A 22,485-nucleotide genomic window follows, 5' to 3' on the forward strand; every position below is an offset into this window, starting at 1 on the left:
GCACTGGTGGTGTAGCCCACTTTCTATGTTTGGGTTTCCTCGGGTTGGTGATGCCATTTCCTGTGGTGACATAATTTCCAATGGTCATGTCATTTCCTGTTTTCTCAGGGGTGGTAAATGGGATCCAAGTCAATGTGTTTGTTAGAGTTCCAGTTGGAATGCCATGCTTCTAGGAATTCTCGTGTGTGTGTCTGTTTGGCTTGTCCTAGGATGGAAGTGTTGTCCCAGTCGAAAAGATGTCCTTCCTCATCTGTATAAGGATACTACTGATACTACGTTGGACAAAAAGGCAGAGAACTAGCCACAAAACAACATGATCCACCGTCACTAGTATCCTGATATACAGGTGAGGAAGGACACCATTTCGATTGGAATAACACATCCATCCTAAGACAAGCCAAACAGAGACACATGAGAATTCCTAGAAGCATGGCTCCCAACCAGAACTCTATCAACAAACACATTGACTTGGATCCCATTTTTACTACCCCCTGAGAAAAACCATGAAATGACATCAGCATAGGAAATGACGTCACCGACCCTAGGAAACTCAACCAAATAAACAGAAAACAGGCTACACCACCAGTGCTTCATTCAGAGGCTCACTGAAGATGTTACCTAGTATGGTGACAACATCTGAAAATGAATCTTCCAGCTCAGCGAGCAAACCTACATATCAAGCTCACCATCACCTTCAAGGTACCACAGAGTTCCCAGTCTCTGATCTACTTTTGAAATAACTGTATATGGCTTGACCGGTTAAGTTTCTGATCAATGGTCACCTCCAGGTTATTGAAGGTGGAAAATTTAGCAACAGTAATGTTACTTAACAGTTAGGAAAGATGATCAAGTTCTGTTGGTAGAATTGGTCATTAATTTGGCACTTGTGGGATATGAATGCTTCTCACCACCTTCTAGCTCAAGTCTGGATATTGTGCAGGTCTTGCATGCAGGCACAAAGATTTTGAATGAGAGGAGTTGTGAATAATACAGAACATTGCAACTGTCAGCACTTTAAGGAACATAATTGATGATGCAGTTGAAGATGATTGAGCCAGGACACTAGGCTGAGGAACTTCCACCCAGCAATATCAGGAGCCTGAGATGATCGCCTGCACCAACCACAAACAAATTTCTTTCACTCAGACATCCTTGGAAAAATCTGACTATTAAAGTAATAGAAATTAAAGTAATTTTTAGTAAATGTAACTATGTGCAGGAATCTGAAGTAAAGACTAAATTATTAGTTAACTTCCAGAAAGTGCTACTTGCTTTTGTCTTCCGTATAGCATTAGAGTCTGAAGGAACCAGAAAGAACATGCTTTAGACAATCATCATCTATGCAAAATTCAGTATGTCAATGGGATATTGAATAACAAATAAGCAATAAATGCATTCCAGACATTTCACAGATTAAAAGGGGACATTTAGGCTGTAACAGAGTGATAAAGTAGATTAGGATAGTTCTTTGGGAACCAAGGTAGTCCTAAATAAAAATTAGAATCAAACAAAATAGAACAGTACAGCACAGGCCCTTCAGCCCACGATGTTGTACCGACCATTGATCCAAATGGCTGAATTATTGTTAAAAACACCCTACTCTACTGTCAAGCGTTTAAGCTATTACTGTAATTTTACTTATTTTTATGCATCTTAATTGTTTAATTTCTCCAAAATCAGTTTAGAAAGCACAAAAGGAGACTAGTCAACCTATTAAGTCTACACTGGCCCTCAATATTCAATTCACCTAGTACCATTCTGTCTTTTCCCATGACCCCGCACATTCGGATTACTTTTTGAACGTTTGACCCTCAACCAGGGTCTCAGGTGGCTCATTCCAAACATTAACATGAAAAATTATTTCACGTCATTTTATTTCTTCCAATTACTTTTAATCTGTGCTGTCTTGCTTAATTTCTTCACAAGTGTGAAGTTTCTCCTTTCTACTCTTTCAAGACCCTGCATGACTTTGAATATCTCTGAAACTCTCTCAGTTGTTTCACCCTGTTTCAACTTCTCCAATATCATCTTAACTGATTCCTCATTCCTAGAACCAGTCTTGGCAATCTCTCGCCATTCTCACCAATATCTTCACATCCTTCCTAAAGTGCAACATCCAAGAGTGAATACAAGGCTGATGTCGTATTTTGTACAAGTTCAACATAACCTCCTTGCTCTTGTACTCTATGCACTTATCAAATAGTGCCAAAGATTCATATGCTTTAATGGCAGAACAAGTTAGAGAGCAGCTATCTTCAACAACTTATACATGTGTACACCCAGGTCCCTCTGCTCCTGCATCTCATTTAGAATTAAATGTTCTTTATTTTATTTTGTCTCTTCATATTCTTCCACATAAATGAATCACTTCACACTTTCGTATTGAACTTCAATTGGCCTTGTCCATACATTTTACCCTCTTGTCTATATCCTTTGGAAATACTGAACTATCCTCCTCAAAAGTTCACAATGCTTCCAAGTTTCACATTGCACACAAACTTTGAAATTGCACCTGGTCTAATATATATATATTATATATAAGGAAAAGCAGAGATTCCGAGTCACCTCTGTTGAACTTCACGACTCATCTTCCTCTGGTCTGAACAACATCCATTAAACGTTCTTCTTTATTTTAATCAATTAATTCTGAATCCATGCTTTTACTGACCCATTTATTCTATGATCTATAACCATAGTAATTTAATTTGGAATCCCAAGTCACATTATAGCATCTTGTGCAACAAACACTAACAGCATGTGACTGTGAAAGCCTGTCGGCCATAATATCACTTCTAAGTTTGAAGTATATCACACAATTGCAATTCAAGGTCAGATCACATGAAATGCACAGAGTGTCCTTGAAACTGTAATGATTTAAAGACTAAACTCCACAAGTTAGTCATGTCAACGTATGCATGAAATACCTGTAGTGTCATACCCATGAATACATACAATAGCACATTTTAACTTAGAGCCTTTAGATCATACATACAATTTCAGAAGATGGAAAACCATCTACAAGTGACTAAACCAGTAGTCAAACTTTTTTCCATCTGCAAGCCTCAAGGCAAAAGACTGGCCCACCAACTTGCCTGATCACACTCACTTTCACTTGTTACCACAAAAAACTCTCAATGAATGTAAAACACAGCTCGGTTTTCAATGAAACACCAACAAAGTGCTGATTCCAAGCTGGACAGCTTTAGTGTCTTGCTGGGTTCCATGTAAAGCTAATTCCTCTGTTTCTGGCCTACAAATGTTGAAAATCTAATGTTGTTGCATGTTGTAAAAAGTAACATGAGTGTTCGGCATGTTACTACATAATTGTTGCTCAGATTTAGGACAACTCATAACACATAGCAGCGTATTGGTCTTACTGCATGACTAACAGGTGGTGCAGAAGACCTGTTCTCTCAAAATGCCTCAGCCATGAAGTGGCACATCATTAACTTGCATTTTGGACCAGTCCACAAACATTTGGAGGAACATTCTTGAGAAACACTCGATTAGACACCAAACAATGCAGGCACTGACAAAAATCCAATTCAGAAAATCAAACTAGCATCCAACTCTTAAAATGATCATTACTATATTTAAATCACATCCGGCTCTTTTCACTGCCTGCATTAAGCACTAGATCTGAAACACTAATTCTGCTTTCTCTCCAGATGATGCCAGACCTGCTGAATTTTTCAACAGTTCCTGTTTTAGTTTCTGATTTCCAGCATCTGCAGTTCTTTACCTTTTATGCTTAATGCAGGCAGTGAAAAGAGCCAGCTGTGATTCATATATCATAATAAACATTTAAGAGTTGGGAACTAGTCTGTGTTTTTGAAGGGATTTAAAAATAATTAGATCAGTGTTTTCAGAGCCATGATTTTAAAAATCAGGTGTGTCAAAGGGAGCAGGTGACTGCAAGGATCCCTGGAGTGTTTATTAAAGGTTGCTTGTATTGTGGGGAGTTACAACAGGAGTGAGAAAATACAGAACACTTAGCTTTTGCAGAATTAAAGATGACCAAGTTTATTTTAAAAACAACATTGTTAAAAAGCTTTTGGTTCATTTTAAAGTAGAACTGACCAAAGTCAGATGCATACCTTCTCACCTATAAAAAAGGAGATCGTTCAGAGCAGTTAAGGGATCAAGTTACCACAGAGTAAGAGTTGCAGTTTGTCAGTACTCCCAGACCAGTGGTTAGAACACTGGATTATTCAAAGTTGAGCAAGTTTAAGCTCTCAGTTGTGAGCACTTCAAGGAAAAGGACTCTATGTTTCACAGGTCTAAATGGAGAAGAAACAGTTATGTCAAATATACAGACTGGACCGGAAGGAAACCTTCCCTGGATGCTGATTAATTGCAAAGTGATCATCTTTGGAAGTAGATGAGATTTTGTTTTGTCTTGTGTTTCAAACTCTTACATGTGTATAGAGTCAGAGTCATAAAGATGTACAGCATGGAAACAGATCCTTCGGTCCAACCCATCCATCGCTTGGTTTGTTTTATTTTTCTTTGTAATAAATGTTTTTTGTTAAAATATAGCCTGCAACCTTCTGTTTCAGTGAAAGGACTGTATGTTAATTTTAAAAACAAGCTATGATCTATTGAGATATTTAATTCCAGGATCTGATTTATTTAATAGTGAGATTCACTGGACTCTTCTGGTGATTAAATCTTATTCCCTTCACACAGACCAATGCCTTAAACATGCAATTATTGTTTCCAATTGGTTAGTCATGATATAATAATTATTTGTGAAATTGTAAAACACAATGAAACATTTAACTAAATGGTTTTCTGCATTAACAACGGATTAACAATCTGTCATAAATACTGAAGAAATATTAGGCAGATAACAACTAAACTTCAAAAACTGTATAAACACATAACACATTTCATTGGTTGACAAAAAGCAGCAACAGTAAGTTGATTCAGATGAGCATATAGTGAAATGCACCTTGGCTTAAGCAAATTAAATATGATCAAATTTCTCTAAGCTTCTACCCAATAACCCTACCATGACTTCCTTTCTAAAAAGGATCAAACATCTACAAGTTGTAGACCTTTTCACTTTAAAAATCATCCTCTTAAAAAAAACACAATTGTTTAAAGAAGTTAACTTTAATATTTTAAAATGGTTGATATCATTTTTAATCTTGAAATCAAGTATTATATACATACCAGAACTTCATTAGTGTCTCCATGTTCAAAGTATTCTTGCACAATTGGAGTCACAGTTTTCTGAAAGACCCCTTCATCTAAGGGAAGTACCACTGTTTCATACACGCAATTCTCCTGTTGAAATTTACAACAGAACTAAAACCTTGTTATCCAATGGTGCTGTAAATAGAAACAAACTTTTCAATTTGAAATAATTGGCACCCTGGTGACATGAGAGAGCCATGTGATGATCTGCTGAACAGAACACATTGCTTTAAACATGATAGTTAGGTTTCATCTCCTCACCATCTCCTTAAGGCAGTAAAGCTCAATGATGACCGAGTTAGCTAGCTTTAAAATGTTTCACTTGTGTGTTAATTTCTGTTACATGCATTGAGTATTATTAATCAGTGTAAACAAAAACAAGCCTGCCCTTAAACATAGTCTTACTAGCCTTGGAGGTAAAGGCGTCATAGCCCTATTCAAAAAGTAAGCTCTCTCGTATTCTAGTCAATACTCCTCTCAATCAATACCTCCAACAAGTGAATGTGCATCTCTCGCATTTCATAGGAGCTTACAACCTACAAAATGATTCATCCACAGAAACTGTGACCTCACTATAAAGCAATTCACTGAAAACAGCATGAGATATTAAAGACATACAAGCACCAATATTCCTTTTGTTCAACTTCTGGAAAAATCACTTTGGATCAGTACCTCAGTCAATCTTCAGTTATAGGAGAGGAGATTTATTACAGTGCTACCATCACTAATGGCTGGGATTAATTATTTCACTGCAGTCTGGGAACTACATTTATCCAGTTTTGTTGGAGAAGGTTGGGAGTTGTGCTAGTGGAAGGATAGATTAAGCAAAGTGGTCACATTTAGTATGAAGAACCAACTTCAATTCTAAACTCTACCAGTTTCTGGAGAGCCATCATCAACATCATCATCACATTCCAAGAACTACTATGGGAAGAACAAGTTAACATTAACCACCTCCCAAGACAAGAAACGTGGATAAACTTGGTGATTCCCATTTCCATCTTACAAATCATAGAAAATATTTTATCCTGCAAAATAGTTTTAGTTGCTTAAAAAAAGGAACACAAGTTTGAAAAATAAAGGGGGAAGAAATAGAACTAACTACAGGCTAAACCATGAACAACCAATGTTTTAAAAATTTAGGTATCTGATGCTTAAAATTCACTCACCTGATCTTCATCATAATTGGGATCTCTGACATCCACTTCCTCCAAATCATACACCTCACCAGGTGTCCCCCAAACACCCTTCCCGCCTGCTCCACCTACCAACAGAATTTGAATATTAAATAAAAAGTGAAAAATAAAAAAGGCAAAATATGTAAATTACATTCTTGTAATTAAAAAATTAGCTTTCAGAAGCACGGTTTAAAATGGATTCTAATCAGAATTATTCTGATCCAGGCAGTGACTGAATTTACACCACAATCAAACAAATTATAGTAACTGCTACCCAATCTGACCAGTCTCTTTAATTCCAGTTGCATTTTAATAGTACAACCAGCTCTAATTTCAAGATGCTGTCACTGAAAATTAATTTGCAATTTGTTTCAAAAACTGTGCACTCTGGCTTTTCCTTTTTATACATAAAGGTAAGATAAATTTATTGGCAGGATAACTAAGCAAAAGCTCGACAAAATCTACAATGCAGAGACCCAGCAATTAGGATGCTTTATTCCTGTCTCACGCTCAGTTAGTACATGGACTGTACTAATATGGTTCCTGCAAAAATAACTACAGCAAAAAGATAAACCCTAACTCTGTAGAATTTAAACACTACAGGAATTATTTCTATGGTTTTAAAACATACATTCTTATAAATTAATACAACATTCAAGCATTCCACAAGATTTGCTATTATCTTTCTTTACTGGCTGGTACAGCTTGATAACTTTAAATTTCTATGATCGTCATGAATGAAGAAAAAACTGAATTATTCAGATAGTTCCAGTAACTCGTAAAGGACATCCAAAAAGTGTATTTCCAGAAAATTCTCCATCTATCCAACTACAATATGTGCTTCTCAATAATTAAAGTCAAGATCTACAAGTTAGTGAATTATAAATTGTAGAATGCACCCATCATTAATTCCACCTTTCCGTGCAAGCTGCACTAAACATCAAAATACCCCCAAGATGAATCTTGCTCCCATTCTCATATTATGAGCCCTCCATTTAGACAAACATAATTGAATATACAGTAACTTAATCTCAACATATTAGCCCCTCCCCTGCTAACCTCCTCCACATTCACTGTACCCATAATCCCTATCCACAATCTTAGCAAATATACAGCTGTTTCAGCAAAGCTCCACACGGATTTAAAATTCACAACAAAATGACCCATAATCACACAAAAAGGTACACTGATGGGATGATTTTAAATGATTCAGATGTCACTAAGGTTTCGACCAAGATTCCGGTTCAGGGCTCAGGCAGAGAAGATAGTTATTATCCTGTATTTAACTCACGTTGCACTTGATGTGGAAAACAGGGGCAAAAAAGTTAAGGTATTCCATTCCCCAGTCTCAATACCTACTGCCCAGTTTTTTTTTAAATTGGCTTTGACTCCAGACTATAAGCATTTCTCTCATGGAACCAACCATTCCTTTAATAAATGTTACCAAATGGAAAAAAATATATCCATAATAAAATGTACCCACATCGGTTATTATCAAATTACAACATAGCTAACAGCCCATTTAGATTTACTTCTTTATGCTGCAGATACTTTGAAAGGTTAAATACGATGCTGTAAAACATTTACAAGGAGGGAGTGGCACATGCACCACTTCTGAAAGCAAAGCTCTTCTTGGGTTAGGATTTGGTCATGTCAATAGTGGTCTCTCTCACTAATCACAGAATTGGCAATTAAACCTTGACAGTTCTATAGATTGTCCATTGTTAGGCATTCTCTACGAGGGGACCTGGTGGTGCAAGCCCTGACTGTTAAGGCATCCGCCAATCAGAGAACATGCCAACAATGCCAGGAAGAGTGACAGCAGCTGGGAGCAATGGATGCACCAGAGGGCCCAGGATCATTGTGGGAACTAAAGCCAAATTGAGTGAAAGGCAGAATTGGGATTGACAGGCAGGTAGAAAGCTTTCACCAGCTACCACTGAGTGCTGGAACACGGTAAAACTACAATGCAACACAATGAAAGTAAATCTGTCAAATATCACAAGCTTCCACATACACTAATTTGAGAACAAGAGGCATGCATTTAACAGGCCCAAAGAAACATGGAGACACAAGAAGGAACATTTTCAAGTGGTTAAGATCTGAAACACATTGCATCAGAGTATAGTTGAGACAGGTCCAATTGAGGCATTCAACTGGAATTGGATCAGAATCTCAAAAGGAAAAAAGTGTTCTGAATTATGGAGAGAATGAGATTCTGGTCTCCCTATTGAAAGGATATTGTGAAACTTGAAAGGATCCAGAAAAGATTTGAGGTCACCAGGGTTGGAAGTTTTGAGCAATAGAGAGAGGCTGAGGCTGTTTTACCTGGAGTGTTGGAGACTGAGGAGTGAACTCGTAAAAGATTTATAAAATAATGAGGGGCATGGATAGGATAAATAGACAAGATCTTTTCCCAAACTAGAGGACATAGGTTTAGGGGAAAGATTTAAAAGGGACCTGAGGGTCAACGTTTTCCTCGTAGAGGGTGATGCGTGTATGGAATGAGCTGCCAGAGGAAGTGGTGAAGGCTGGTACAATCACAACATTTAAAAAGCATCTAGATGGGTATATGAAGAGTTCAGAGGGATATGGGCCAAGTGCTGGCAAATGGGACTAGATTAATTTAGGATATCTGGTTGGCATGGATGAGTAGGACTGAAAGGTCTGTTTCCATGCTGTACATCTTATCTGACTCTATAAATAGCACTTAGTATATTATTCATTTGAAGAATTGTTGCAGGCATAGCAAATGAAATAGGCTCTTGTGCTCAAATGATTCTGTAACATAACAGACATTGAAATTAGTTAGATTTCCTGTGTAATGGAAGCAAATCAAATCAAAGTATAGCCCCCAACCTTAGACATTTTCTCCCTAAAATCCTGTTTCTCATTCAGCCAGAACACAATTTTTTAATATTAAACCTTTATCTAATTAATGAACAAACTCCTGTTCTGCAGGGAATTACTAACCTAGACTATCTACCAAAGCAAATTGCTGTTTCCTACCAGCTGAATCAAAATACTGAATTGCACAATTTCCTGGAAATACAATTCCTGCTAAAACCTAGCAATGACATCAGCTTTGGCCAGCCATTTTGTGGCTGGTAGAGTCAGTATCCATAAAAGGATCAACCAGAAGCTCATCCAAAATAAACTGAATAAGGAATCCAATGTATTCAATTGTACGAAAAAATTTTGTCATTAACCCATGATTGGCATTTCTTTCAAATGTTAAAAATAAAATCACAACACCAGGTTGTAGTCCAACAGGTTTATTTGGAAGCAGTAGTTTTCAGAGTGCTATTCCTTCATCAGGTAGCTGTGGAGCAGGATTCTAAGACACAAAAGATTACAGTGTCATGCAACTGATACGATATATTAAACAAATCTAGAGGTATTTGTTAAACCTTTCATCTTTTAGGATGCGTTGCTGGTTTTGGTTCATTAACATGCAAATCCCAGAACTTCTTTCAAGTCACATTTGAGATAGCTTAAGGTTTTATAACAAATGGTGATATTTCAGCTCAGACAATGCATTAAAGGTGTGAGGTTAGAGTCTGTCTGTATCCCAATCTTGAGTTAGACTTGCTCTATTTCCAAAATAGGAATATATAAAATATTACATGAAGAGAGTGAGAGCGCATAGAGTGCATATGAGGGAGTGTGCGTTTGCGTGCGCACATCCTTGGTAAAGTGTGTGCATGAGTGTGATGGAGTATAAGCCTGTGAGAGGGTGTGCACATGGGTGTAAGTGTGGGGGGGGGGGGGGGGGGTGTATGAGAGAGTGTGTATATATATGAGGGTCTGCGTGAGTGAGAGAATATGTAAGAGCGCATGTGAGTGTGTGTGTATAGCACAGTCGGGTCACCTGTAGTGTGACAAACCCAAGGTCCTGCTTGTGGCCATCCTCATGGGTTCTGAATACATACACACATATATACAAGGCTATGGGGTGAATTTGCATTTGCAAATACATTCTATTTTGCTCAAAAAGCACACAACCTGCAAGCAGTCAACCCATGTAATGTTTATAAATTCCTACTTTGGAAATAGAATTAATCTGGCTCAAGATTGGGGTACAGATAGACTCTGACCTCATCTTTAATACATTGCCTGAGCTGAAATGTCACCTTTTCTTATAAAACCTTAAAATTATCTCAAGAATGTGATGTAAAATTAGTTTTGGAATTTACATACTAATGAACTAAAACCTGCAACCCATTCTAAAAGATGAAAGACTTAATCTAGATTTGTTCAATATATCACATCAGTTGCATGACACTGTAATCTTTTGCTCTAAATTCTGTGTCTTATGATCCTGCTCCACAGCTACCTGATGAAGGAGCAGCACTCCGAAAGCTAGTGCTTCCAAATAAACCTGGTTTCGTGTGATTTTTAAATTTAAGAATAAGCATGGCCATCATGGGACCTTTTAGATGAGCAGAGGGAAATTGATAGACTGGCACTGGATTTGAGAATATTGAAGGAGACTGATTCACACGGGGACTGCAGAGATGGATCTTGGGATCTGGATAAGGGGAACATTGTAAGAAGTCACGATGTGGAGGAGCCGGAGTTAGATAGGGGCGGACAAAGTTAGAAGGAACAGCGCCCTGAAAGCTAGTGCTTCCAAATAAACCTGTTGGATTATAACCTGGTGTTGAGAGATTTTTAACTTTGTACATCTCAGTCCAACATCATGGCTATTCTTAAATTGTGTTTATGGCTATAGGGAGTGCATGGTCATGGAACAGGAGTGCACTACATGGGTAGGCTGGAAGCAGGAGATAGTGCTATTGAAAAAAAGTTGACATACTAAATAAAAAAAATTGAGGAGAATCTCATACCAAAGAAACAAATGATAATACAGACAATTTGTTCACCATGAAGATGATTTCAAATGCTACAGGATTACAAGTTAAAGACCAAGAAAGGAAGTCACGCATTATCAGGATAACAGAGCTTTCAATATTGTTACTAATGGAAGCCCACTGAAGCAAACAACAATAGAATGCGGCCTGCAAGATACATCAGTATGAAAGGATGCCATAGAGCTTAGTGGCCTGATGTTTTCCTGCTTAAAAAATATATTGCAAGACTTTACCTCAGCACTCCACCCACAGCTTCCTCCTCAAAATGTATAGAAAGTACTCCTTTGTATAGAAAGTGCATCCTTGAATGCTAATCACTTCCAAAATAAAACCTCAAGTACTTGCCTTTCTTGGGCAGTCCTCTTCCTTTCCCCATCCGTGACTTCCTGTCCAACATCTTTCCTTTCGGGCTAGTGGGAACAACATTCCGACTACTCTCCCCATTATCACTGAGGGAATCTCCTCGTCCAGAATCCCGAGAAGAGTTCTTCCTCAAACGTCGCTTGGCTTTAGCCTTGAGTCGAGCTTCATGAATGGATGTCTCACGTGATGTCCAATTCCCATTGATTTCATTTGGTAGCATAATGGCTTGTGTTTGATCTTCATCGCCAGACAACATGTTACTAGTACTGTTGTCAAGTTCTGAAACAGCAAGTTGAGCCATTAAGTCAACAATGATGTTCAATATTTAGGAAAAGTACCATATAAAGTGTACTTTTTATGGTGGAGATTAGCACAACCAATTAACACCATTGGCAGTTGATACTTTCACCTGCAAGATGTGTGACAATGGTAGTCTTAACACAGCAGATGATCCATCTGACTTCAACCGGCTACAGCATGCCTAGCTCCTGAGTTACATCTCTCACAGTCTACAAAACTAAATTCCAAGCGATTCATCTAGTCTTCTGTCTAAACGAAAAACCACAAAACACCTCCAATAAGAAAAAAAAATCATGCATACCATGTTTTAGGGGAGATTTGTTTTTACTAAAAATATCAAACTCTTAGGACATATACACAATGATACTCTAGACAACAAAACTTGTCCTCAGCACACACTGTCATTAAATACAATGCAAGTGTACTATAAACTCTGTTTGTTCTTATTCCATCTCTCTCTCTTCTTTTAAACATACTCCTTATGAAGCAATTAGTCATCGTCCACTCTGATTATGCTTTGGAGAGCAATTTGGATGTTTCCTATCCTAAGTTCCTGGGAGTCGATTAGTTGAGTTGGACGGAAGGCTTGTTTGCGATGAACAGCAATGCCAAAAAAGTGTGTCCTGCCATCGGCTGAGGTTACAACGAAGGTCCCACTTTCTCAACCTCACCTTCACTGGAAGAGTGGTGATCTCAGGTTAAACGCACCACCAGTCGGCTCTGTCTCGCTCTAATGAGAGCATAGCCCTACAGTCCTTTGGGATTATGGTGACTTCACTTGTTAATACATACCTTTCCTAAGAAGAGTAAACTGTTTAGAATAATTATTTTACAGTTTTACACAGTTTCTTTCCCTTGAGGCACCTCCATTAGCAATGAATTACAAACATTTACACATTTAATAAAGTCTAGGCATGCATGTAAAAAAGATGTCCGATAGGTAGGCTCTTTTTCACTTGTAGCTTCTCCATCAGGAGATTGTTGAACTCCCTTCAATATGTACCATGTTCAAATGTTCTGCTTCCCAAGCTTCAAATAATTCCCCATTTTCCATCTCTATGCACAGAGTTGAAATCAAAAATCAATCGTCTACTCATTCATCCCTCAAACAACATTTACAATGGAACTTATCTGTTACTCTTGCCTCCATCAAGATTTCAAAATTCTAGTTCTAAATCAACCCACCTACTTGGTCTAGTCTCACTCTATACAATCTTAGAAGCATTCTAAACTTGAGTTTTAGCTTTTGCCATTTCTTTCCCAATTAAAACCTTATAACTGACAATGCAGGATGGAAATATGATATGATATGTGACCATGGCATCTATGAATTGGTTCCAAACAACAAAACTATGCACAGGTTTATCTGCTCAATTCAACCACAGGATGAGCATACCTCAATGACACAACCAAAGGTTCACCACCACCTACTTTTACCAGACCCTCACAGCAAGCCTGCTTCATAGTTTTAGCAATAATAGTAATTATAGAGAGCTATTAAATCACTAGATATTGTGCTATTTAACAATTTTCAGGTGTCTCCCTGTACAGAGGAAACACCATCACAACCACTAACAGACCATTCTTTATTATAGCAGTAAAGCTTTATTACACTCTTAAGCTGGTAACCTAAGGTCAGACCTCCCATAATTTGTACAAGCATTGTATTTAAAAAAAATACATCCCAACAACTTTTCATTCAATTAAAATGCTACAACACCAGTTAATTATTTTAATTTTATTAAGTTGCAAATTCACACACATGAATATGGAGTTCAGTCTCAGCTGAACTTATGGGTTTCAGGAGGGACAGCACAGCAACCAGGAATACTTTTCATGTTGTGCATGGGGAGGAGGAAGAAAATGATTACAGGTGAAAAACATGCAAAAAGAAGGAAAATATTAAGATAGCTAGCACTGCCAGAAACAAAGCATTTTCTCCAATACGTGGGATAACCACAAGTTAGTGAATTTAATTTCTCATTGAAACACACACTCTACTGAATTAAAGTTAAGCAAACTATCTGCACGCTTGTGCACAGCTCGAAATTTCACATTTCAGATGCATTAAAATTGATGACTGGAGACTTGAATTTTCACATTTATGGAGAACTTGCATGTGAATTCAGAAGCATTGCCAATCATGAACAGAATGACAAATCTGTAAACCTCTCCAGCATGCATTAACTAAGGTTTGACTTTCAAGATTTTATCTGAAAGGTGAGAGGGAAATTCCTTGTACTAAGTTGGTAATGGAAGTTATAGAGAGAAAAGGTTGGACCACATTAAGCCTAGAAAAACTGAATGAACAAAACTCTGTCTCCATTAACAAAGGAGGAAAAACTTGCATCCACAAAATTCCATAGTGAGTCCGTGATCTCAGCCTTGTTTTCAGGAGGAAGACTATCATGTCAGTTACTGAATTACATGCGCTGGAATGAAGATAACTGACTTCAATACCTCAAATGATAACAACCATAGAAGATAAAAGATAGCATACTGTACTTCCTGTTGGACAAATTTCTTTAATAGGGTAGAATTAGGTTTGACTGCTGTGGCCACATTGAGTAGTTAGTTGATGTTTCTTGCTTAGGCACATGAGACAAATCACTCATAGAACTGTAACTCCAACTCAGCACATTGGGAACGAGGCCAAAAAGGATGTTTAATTGTTTCAATGATGTTGAGGCACATATCCAAAAAAACAGACTTTTGTAAATTCAAAACACTACTGGAGGAACAGCATTAAATTTAAACAGTTCATTTATTTAAAAAGCTAAAGCTTAAAAAAGTTGACTAATTTTACAGTAGAGTGGATTATTACTCCGTTTAATGGCCAAACAAGACACAGAAACTAGGTGAATTTGTATGCTAACAACACTATTGCTACTAAATCAACACAAAAAGCTAACAAGAAAAATCACCACCATTTTGGAATTCATTCAGCACAACCTTATGAGAATGGTTTTGAAGCTTATCTCACTGAACCCTTTAGACACAGTGGATAGGCAGGAGCATGTGCCAGTTGCTGCAACAGCAGTCTGAAATAGGAAAACATTGGTTCCAATAAGAATGCCAGAGACAGAAGAAAAACACGCCAAGTTAAACAGTGTATTGTTGGAATTAATTGGCATGGAAATCACTAAGCCGATCAATGAGGGAACAGAAGAACATCAGGCTGAATAACTGCTGAAGTTAATAAACAAAATGATCAAAGTTGTGTTCAAAATTCTAATTGGACGAAACATGGTAAATGTAGGAAGGATGTTCCCGATAATCAGGGAGCCCAGAACCAGGGTCATAGTTCAAGAATATAGGGTAGGCTATTTAAATGAGGAGAGATTCCCTCACCCAGAGAGCGGTGAGCCCATGGAATTCTCTGCCACAAAAGCAGTTGAGGCCAAAATGTTGAATTGTTTTTCCACGAAGGAGTTCTATACCTTCCTTAGGAGTAAAGGGATCAAAGAACAGGGAAAAAGCAGGAAGAAGGGACTGAGTTGGATGATCAGCCGTCACGTCAAATGACATAGCTGACTTATAGGGACAAATGATCTACTCCTCCTAGTTTTCATATATCTGAGACACACAGCCTGGTTAGGTTATTTTCTGGAGTAATTTGAGCACTCAAAGTGAAACAGATCATAAAGCTAATTCTTCAAAAATAGATATGGATATACCTTTACCAGAGGTAAATGTCAAGAGATTTCTTAAAAAAAAATAAAGTCAGCTTACTTTTGAGCAAGTTTCAAAATTTCCTTCAAACGAGACAGGCTGCTTTTGCATAAATAGCTTTGACAAAAAGTTGTTATGCAGAAGTCTATTCAGACAAAAATTAACAAAGACCACCATAAACATTCACTACCCCAACCACTAACACACACAGTAGCAACAGCATGGGTCATCTAAAGATACACCAAAACGACTCTCACAGGTACCTGTGACAGCTCCTTGCAAATCTGCTTCCTTCTAGGTAATAGAGGTCAAGGGCAAAAAATGCACAGGAGCACCATTGATCATTACCTGCAAGTTTCCCTCCGAGGCATACACCATTATGACATGGAAATTCATCACCATTTACATGTATTCACTGGGGTAAAATCGTGGAACTTCCTTCTCTAACAGCACTGTGTGTACCTGAACACCACATACTACAGCGACTCGAGAATGCAGCTCCTTCAACGGGAATTAGGGATGGGCAACAGATGCTGGCATAGCCAGTGAAGTTCACATCCAATGAAAGGATAAAAAAAAGAGAAAAGTCAATATTAGATGAGGTAACAAAAAGCTTGGTCAGAGATGAGTTTTGAGGAGTGCAAATGAGAGGGTGGTGAAGGCAGAAACAAAAAAGATTCAAGAAGGAAAATCCATAATTTAGCGTCAAAGGATCAGCTACCAAGACATGTTCATGACAAATGTAATGTTTTGTGAAGGGCTGTAAGGGTAGAAGAAGTTAGAGGTAATGGGGACGACATCACATGAGGATTTAAGAATTGAGAGATTTTTTTTTCCAGAGGTCTTTAGGGACTACAGGACAATATATAAATGTTGGGAAAATGAAACGAACAAATGGAACTTGGTGCAAAGCATTAGTTCCTCCACATCTGACTGTACCAAAGTATGAAGTTGGGAAGCATTCAAAATGGAAGATTACAGTCTTGAAATTTCCAGTGTTTAACTGGGCTTGATTCAGGCAAGCAGACTGACAATGCATGGTGAAGTATGTAAACCTGACAGAGATACGACCCTCTGTCACAGAATATGAATTAAACTAGCTTTGAGTCCCCCATTTTAAGTGACTAGAAGATCAATCCTTCAACCCCACTCAGTCCCATCATTTATTCAGCAGTGACAGACAAAATAGAGTTGCTACATCTGCTGGGAAACAAGAACCGTGAGCATATGAATGCATCATATGATCTGTTTCATCCAATCACATCAATGTTGTTGTAAACATATTAAAATAAAATTTTATTAAACAATAGAATCTCAATTACATAACAACTTGGTTCAGATAGTTGCAAATTCCAGTCTGCCTTCAGAAATTGAGCTAAAATTACCATGCATTATTGAATAGCGTTGCATGGTTGGAAGGGAGTCCAGTTTAGGCATACCAGCATGCAATAAAGGCCACACGGTATTATTCGAAAACAGAACAATATTCTGCAGAACAAACTGCTTCAGCCAAAACTATAATAGCCATCAAGGCAATTACTGCCATCTGAATTACATTAAAGTAATATATTTTGTACCTGTTAAAGTGTAAACTTCTTCAATACAGATATAATAACGCAAATACAAGGTTCCTTTCACTCCCACAAATACCACCACCAACTTTCTGATATATGTGGTGCACGAAGTTCATTCTAATTCTTTAAAGGATTTTGTTTTTTTTTGGAACGGACAGGGTGTTACAAACCCGTGAAAGTTCAAAGTTCTGGGTTTACACAAACACATGCAACCGCGCGGCGATTAATGGGTTAAAACATACAGTACCTTCCGAAGCAAAGAGAGTGAAAAAATTCAATTCTCAAAAATCACCAACTACACACTGACCAGGGAATACACCAAACAGCAACACTCCATCACAGCACGTGGCAATGCAAAATGTTTCCCTACAACTTTTAAGTGGAAGTACAGTACAGAAAAATGGCAACACGCGGTATTTAAAACAAACAAAACTTATTCGAGGAAATGCAATTCCGGTTAAAGCAAACGAAAAATATGAACTTCAGCCCCTGAACAGGCGTACACCTCGCACACACTGATCGCAATTTCAGTTGGAGTATAAGATTATTTTAAACACAATCCCTGCATGCAACAAGCCATTGCAATGAGCAGGCAGACCCTGTCAGTCACAGTACTGTACCTGCTGGAGAGTTGCTGAATTTACTCTCTGTCTCTGTTGCCATGTTGCTGCAAGGTCAGAGTCCTAGATCTCTGCGAGTGTGGGGTATGTGTCCTTCCAAGGAGGGGGAGCGTGCTCTCGGCTCAGGAAGAGTGTGTGTGGGTGTGTGTGTGGGTGTGTGTTGGGGGGAGTGCGAGTCTTGTCACAGAGTATGGGCGGGGGCTGTGATTTCTCTGGGAGAGTGGGCGGGGTGTTGTCTCTGGGGGGGTGGGGGGGAGAGAATGAGGGGGGGTAGGGGGGGGGAGAATGAGGGGGGGTGGGGGGGGAGAATGAGGGGGGGTGGGGGGGGAGAATGAGGGGGGGTGGGGGGGGGAGAATGAGGGGGGGTGGGGGGGAGAATGAGGGGGGGTGGGGGGGGGAGAATGAGGGGGGGTGGGGGGGGGGAGAATGAGGGGGGGTGGGGGGGGGAGAATGAGGGGGGGTGGGGGGGGGAGAATGAGGGGGGGGGAGAATGAGGGGGGGTGGGGGGGGAGAATGAGGGGGGGTGGGGGGGGGAGAATGAGGGGGGGTGGGGGGGGGAGAATGAGGGGGGGTGGGGGGGGGGGAGAATGAGGGGGGGGGGAGAATGAGGGGGGGGGGAGAATGAGGGGGGGTGGGGGGGAGAATGAGGGGGGGTGGGGGGGGAGAATGAGGGGGTGTGGGGGGGGAGGGGGGGGAGAATGAGGGGGGGTGGGGGGGGAGAATGAGGGGGGGTGGGGTGGGGGGGGAGAATGAGGGGGGGTGGGGTGGGGGGGGAGAATGAGGGGGGGTGGGGGGGGAGAATGAGGGGGGGTGGGGGGGGGAGAATGAGGGGGGGTGGGGGGGGGAGAATGAGGGGGGGTGGGGGGGGGGGAGAATGAGGGGGGGTGGGGGGGGAGGAGAATGAGGGGGGGTGGGGGGAGGAGAATGAGGGGGGGGTGGGGGAGGAGAATGAGGGGGGTGGGGGAGGAGAATGAGGGGGGGAGAATGAGGGGGGGAGAATGAGGGGGGGTGGGGGGGTGGAGAATGAGGGGGGGGTGGGGGGGTGGAGAATGAGGGGGGGGGTGGGGGGGTGGAGAATGAGGGGGGGGTGGAGAATGAGGGGGGGGTGGGGGGGGAGAATGAGGGGGGGGTGGGGGGGGAGAATGAGGGGGGGGTGGGGGGGGAGAATGAGGGGGGGTGGGGGGGGAGAATGAGGGGGGGTGGGGGGGGAGAATGAGGGGGGGGTGGGAGAATGAGGGGGGGTGGGAGGGAGAATGAGGGGGGGTGGGAGGGAGAATGAGGGGGGGTGGGGGGGGAGAGTGAGGGGGGTGGGGGGGGAGAGTGAGGGGGGTGGGGGGGGAGAGTGAGGGGGGTGGGGGGGAGAGTGAGGGGGGTGGGGGGGGAGAGTGAGGGGGGTGGGGGGGGGGGGGGAGAGTGAGGGGGGTGGGGGGGGAGAGTGAGGGGGGTGGGGGGGGAGAGTGAGGGGGTGGGGGGTGAGAGTGAGGGGGGCGGGGAGAGTGAGGGGGGCGGGGGGGGAGAGTGAGGGGGGTGGGGGGGGAGAGTGAGGGGGGTGGGGGTGGGGAGTGATGGGGGTGGGGGGGGAGTGATGGGGGTGGGGGGGGGGGGAGTGATGGGGGTGGGGGGGGAGAGTGAGGGGGGTGGGGGGGGGAGAGTGAGGGGGGTGGGGGGGAGAGTGAGGGGGGGGTGGGGGGGATGAGAAGGGGTGGGGGGGATGAGAAGGGGTGGGGGGGATGAGAAGGGGTGGGGGGGATGTGGGGGGGATGTGGGGGGGATGAGGTGGGGGTGGGGGGGGTGAATGAGGGGGTGGGGGGGGTGAATGAGGGGAGGTGTGGGGGGGAAGAATGAGGGGGGGGAATGACGAGGGGGTGGGGGGGATGAGGGGGTAAAGGAGTGACTCCTCTGGGAATATGAGGGGTTCAGGAAGTCAGGGTGTATTGTCTCAGGGAGGGGGAAGAGGAGAGGATTCCGGGGGAGAGGGGGAGAGGGGGAGAAAGCTCTCTGTCTTGGGGGGTTCTCCCTCTGTGTCTGGGGGGGGGTGGGGAGTTGTCCCTCTGTGTCTGGGGGGGGGGGGAAATGAGTTGTCCCTCTGTGTCTGGGGGGGCGGGGGGAGTTGTCCCTCTGTGTCTGGGGGGGCGGGGGGAGTTGTCCCTCTGTGTCTGGGGGGGCGGGGGGAGTTGTCCCTCTGTGTCTGGGGGGGGGGGGGGAAATGAGTTGTCCCTCTGTGTCTGGGGGGGGGGGGAGAAAGAGTTGTCCCTCTGTGTCTGGGGGGGGGGGGGGAAAGAGTTGTCCCTCTGTGTCTGGGGGGGGGGGGGAAATGAGTTGTCCCTCTGTGTCGGGGGGGGGGGGGAAATGAGTTGTCCCTCTGTGTCTGGGGGGGGGGGAAATGAGTTGTCCCTCTGTGTCTGGGGGGGGGGGAAATGAGTTGTCCCTCTGTGTCTGGGGGGGGGGGGAAATGAGTTGTCCCTCTGTGTCTGGGGGGGGGGAAAGAGTTGTCCCTCTGTGTCTGGGCGGGGGAAATGAGTTGTCCCTCTGTGTCTGGGCGGGGGGGGGGGGGGGGAGTTGTCCCTCTGTGTCTGGGGGGGGGGGGGGGAGTTGTCCCTCTGTGTCTGGGGGGGGGGGGGGGAGTTGTCCCTCTGTGTCTGGGGGGGGGGGGGGGGGGGAGTTGTCCCTCTGTGTCTGGGGGGGGGCGGGGGGAGTTGTCCCTCTGTGTCTGGGGGGGGGAAAGAGTTGTCCCTCTGTGTCTGGGGGGGGGGGGGTTGTCCCTCTGTGTCTGGGGGGGGGGGGGGGTTGCCCTCTGTGTCTGGGGGGGGGGTCCACTCCCCCCTCGGGCCTGTACCTCTCCCCCCGAACCCTCCCACTTGAATAAATATAAATCTGTTGTTTAATTTGACCCGATCCCCGGGGAGGGGGAGGGGCAGGGGCAGGGGCAGGGGCGGGGGCAGGGGCGGGGGCAGGGGCGGGGGCGGGGGCGGGGGCGGGGGGAATGAGTCAGGGACTGGAACCCGGCGGCGAGCTCTGCCTCCCCTGACGGTGGCGGTGACGGTGTCGGTGCGGCCTGTCTCCCCTTTGACCCCACCCCCCCCGGGCCATGGCTCCTGCCCCCTGCCCAGTCGCTTCGATTTGTTTTTCTTCGGGACACGTGGGTAGCAACAGCATTGTTCATTCGTCACCTTCGCCTCGGGCTGGACCAATAGCAGCGAGGTCCATTTCACGTAGGCCGGCCCCAACGACCATTCAGCGCTAGGGCACCATTCAACAAAGGAGGGGAGGTAAGCAATAGGCGGTGTCAGTGCTGCCACCATCCTTGGAGGACCTTTTGGGAGGTCTCCCAGCCTGGCGGCTCAGCCGTGAGGACTCCGTGCTGCCACCATCCTTGGAGGACCTATCGGGAGGTCTCCCAGCCTGGCGGCTCAGCCGTGAGGACTCAGTGCTATCACCATCCTTGGAGTTGAAACTGTGTTGCTGCCACCATCCTTGGAGGACCTATTGGGAGGTCTCCCAGCCTGGCGGCTCAGCCGTGAGGACTCAGTGCTGCCACCATCCTTGGAGGACTTGCTGGGCGGTGCAGTACACTTGCCTGTCATACGGTGGTAGACCCAATATCACAGTTTCTCAGGAAAGGGGAAGAAATACAAAGAGAATTTATTAGTGAGGGGCAGGTTAATACTACAGTCGGTAATGCTTCATGGAGGGCATCCCAGTCACTGGGTCTACTCTTGTTCACATCAGTTTCATTCCTGATGAAGGGCTTTTGCCCAAAATGTCGGTTTTCCTGCTCTTCGGATGCTGCCTGACCTGCTGTGCTTTTCCAGCACCACACTGATCTAGAGATGCTAGTGTTGGACTGGGGTGTACAAAGTTAAAAATCACACAACACCGGGTTATAGTCCAACAGGTTTAATTGGAAGCAGGAAGAGCACAGCAGTTCAGGCAGCATCTGAGGAGCAGCGAAATCGACGTTTTGGGCAAAAGCCCTTCATCAGGAATAAAGGCAGTGAGCCTGAAGCGTGGAGAGATAAGTGAGAGGAGGGTGGGGGTGGGGAGAGAGTAGCATAGAGTACAATGGGTGAGTGGGGAGGGCATGAAGGTGATAGGTCAGGGAGGAGAGGGTGGAGTGGATAGGTGGAAAAGGAGATAGGCAGGTCGGACAAGTCTGGATAAGTCATGGGGACAGTGCTGAGCTGGAAGTTTGGAACTAGGGTGAGGTGGGGGAAGGGAAAATGAGGAAACTGTTGAAGTCCACATTGATGCCCTGGGGTTGAAGTGTTCCGAGGCGGAAGATGAGGCGTTCTTCCTCCAGGCGTCTGGTGGTGAGGGAGCAGCGGTGAAGGAGGCCCAGGACCTCCATGTCCTCGGCAGAGTGGGAGGGGGAGTTGAAATGTTGGGCCACGGGGCGGTTTGGTTGATTGGTGCGGGTGTCTCGGAGATGTTCCCTAAAGCGCTCTGCTAGGAGGCGCCCAGTCTCCCCAATGTAGAGGAGACCACATCGGGAGCAACGGATACAATAAATGATATTGGTGGATGTGCAAGTAAAATTTTGATGGATGTGGAAGGCTCCTTTAGGGCCTTGGATGGAGGTGAGGGAGGAGGTGTGGGCACAGGTTTTACAGTTCCTGCAGTGGCAGGGGAAAGTGCCAGAATGGGAGGGTGGGTTGTAGGGGGGCATGGACCTGACCAGGTAGTCACGGAGGGAACGGTCTTT

The 22,485-nt window shown here is 43.5% G+C and overlaps 1 protein-coding gene and 1 long non-coding RNA gene across 3 annotated transcripts in view; one reads left to right on the forward strand and one right to left on the reverse strand.

The window, feature by feature from the left end:
• The window catches only part of pdcd4b (programmed cell death 4b), a 53,934-nt gene extending 35,924 nt beyond the window's left edge, over positions 1-18,010 (reverse strand). Inside the window, exons 1-4 of one of the 2 annotated variants that reach the window (XM_072557044.1) lie at positions 17,784-18,010; positions 11,600-11,896; positions 6,372-6,466; positions 5,179-5,292 (exon numbers count right to left, since the gene is read on the reverse strand). In XM_072557044.1, coding sequence (XP_072413145.1) covers positions 5,179-5,292; positions 6,372-6,466; positions 11,600-11,896; positions 17,784-17,826 — 549 coding nt within the window. In that variant the 5' untranslated portion in view covers positions 17,827-18,010. Of the gene's footprint in view, positions 1-5,178; positions 5,293-6,371; positions 6,467-11,599; positions 11,897-17,410; positions 17,703-17,783 lie in introns of those variants that run through there. The other variant, XM_072557045.1, reaches the window with a different exon arrangement.
• A 2,777-nt stretch (positions 18,011-20,787) lies between these two features.
• The window catches only part of LOC140463286 (uncharacterized), a 38,132-nt gene continuing 36,434 nt past the window's right edge, over positions 20,788-22,485 (forward strand). The window contains exon 1 of the long non-coding RNA XR_011954653.1: positions 20,788-21,052. This is a non-coding gene — a long non-coding RNA (uncharacterized lncRNA). The remainder of the gene's footprint in view (positions 21,053-22,485) is intronic.

Source organism: Chiloscyllium punctatum, chromosome 38, assembly GCF_047496795.1.
Source record: "Chiloscyllium punctatum isolate Juve2018m chromosome 38, sChiPun1.3, whole genome shotgun sequence".
Classification (NCBI taxonomy): Eukaryota; Metazoa; Chordata; class Chondrichthyes; order Orectolobiformes; family Hemiscylliidae; genus Chiloscyllium; species Chiloscyllium punctatum.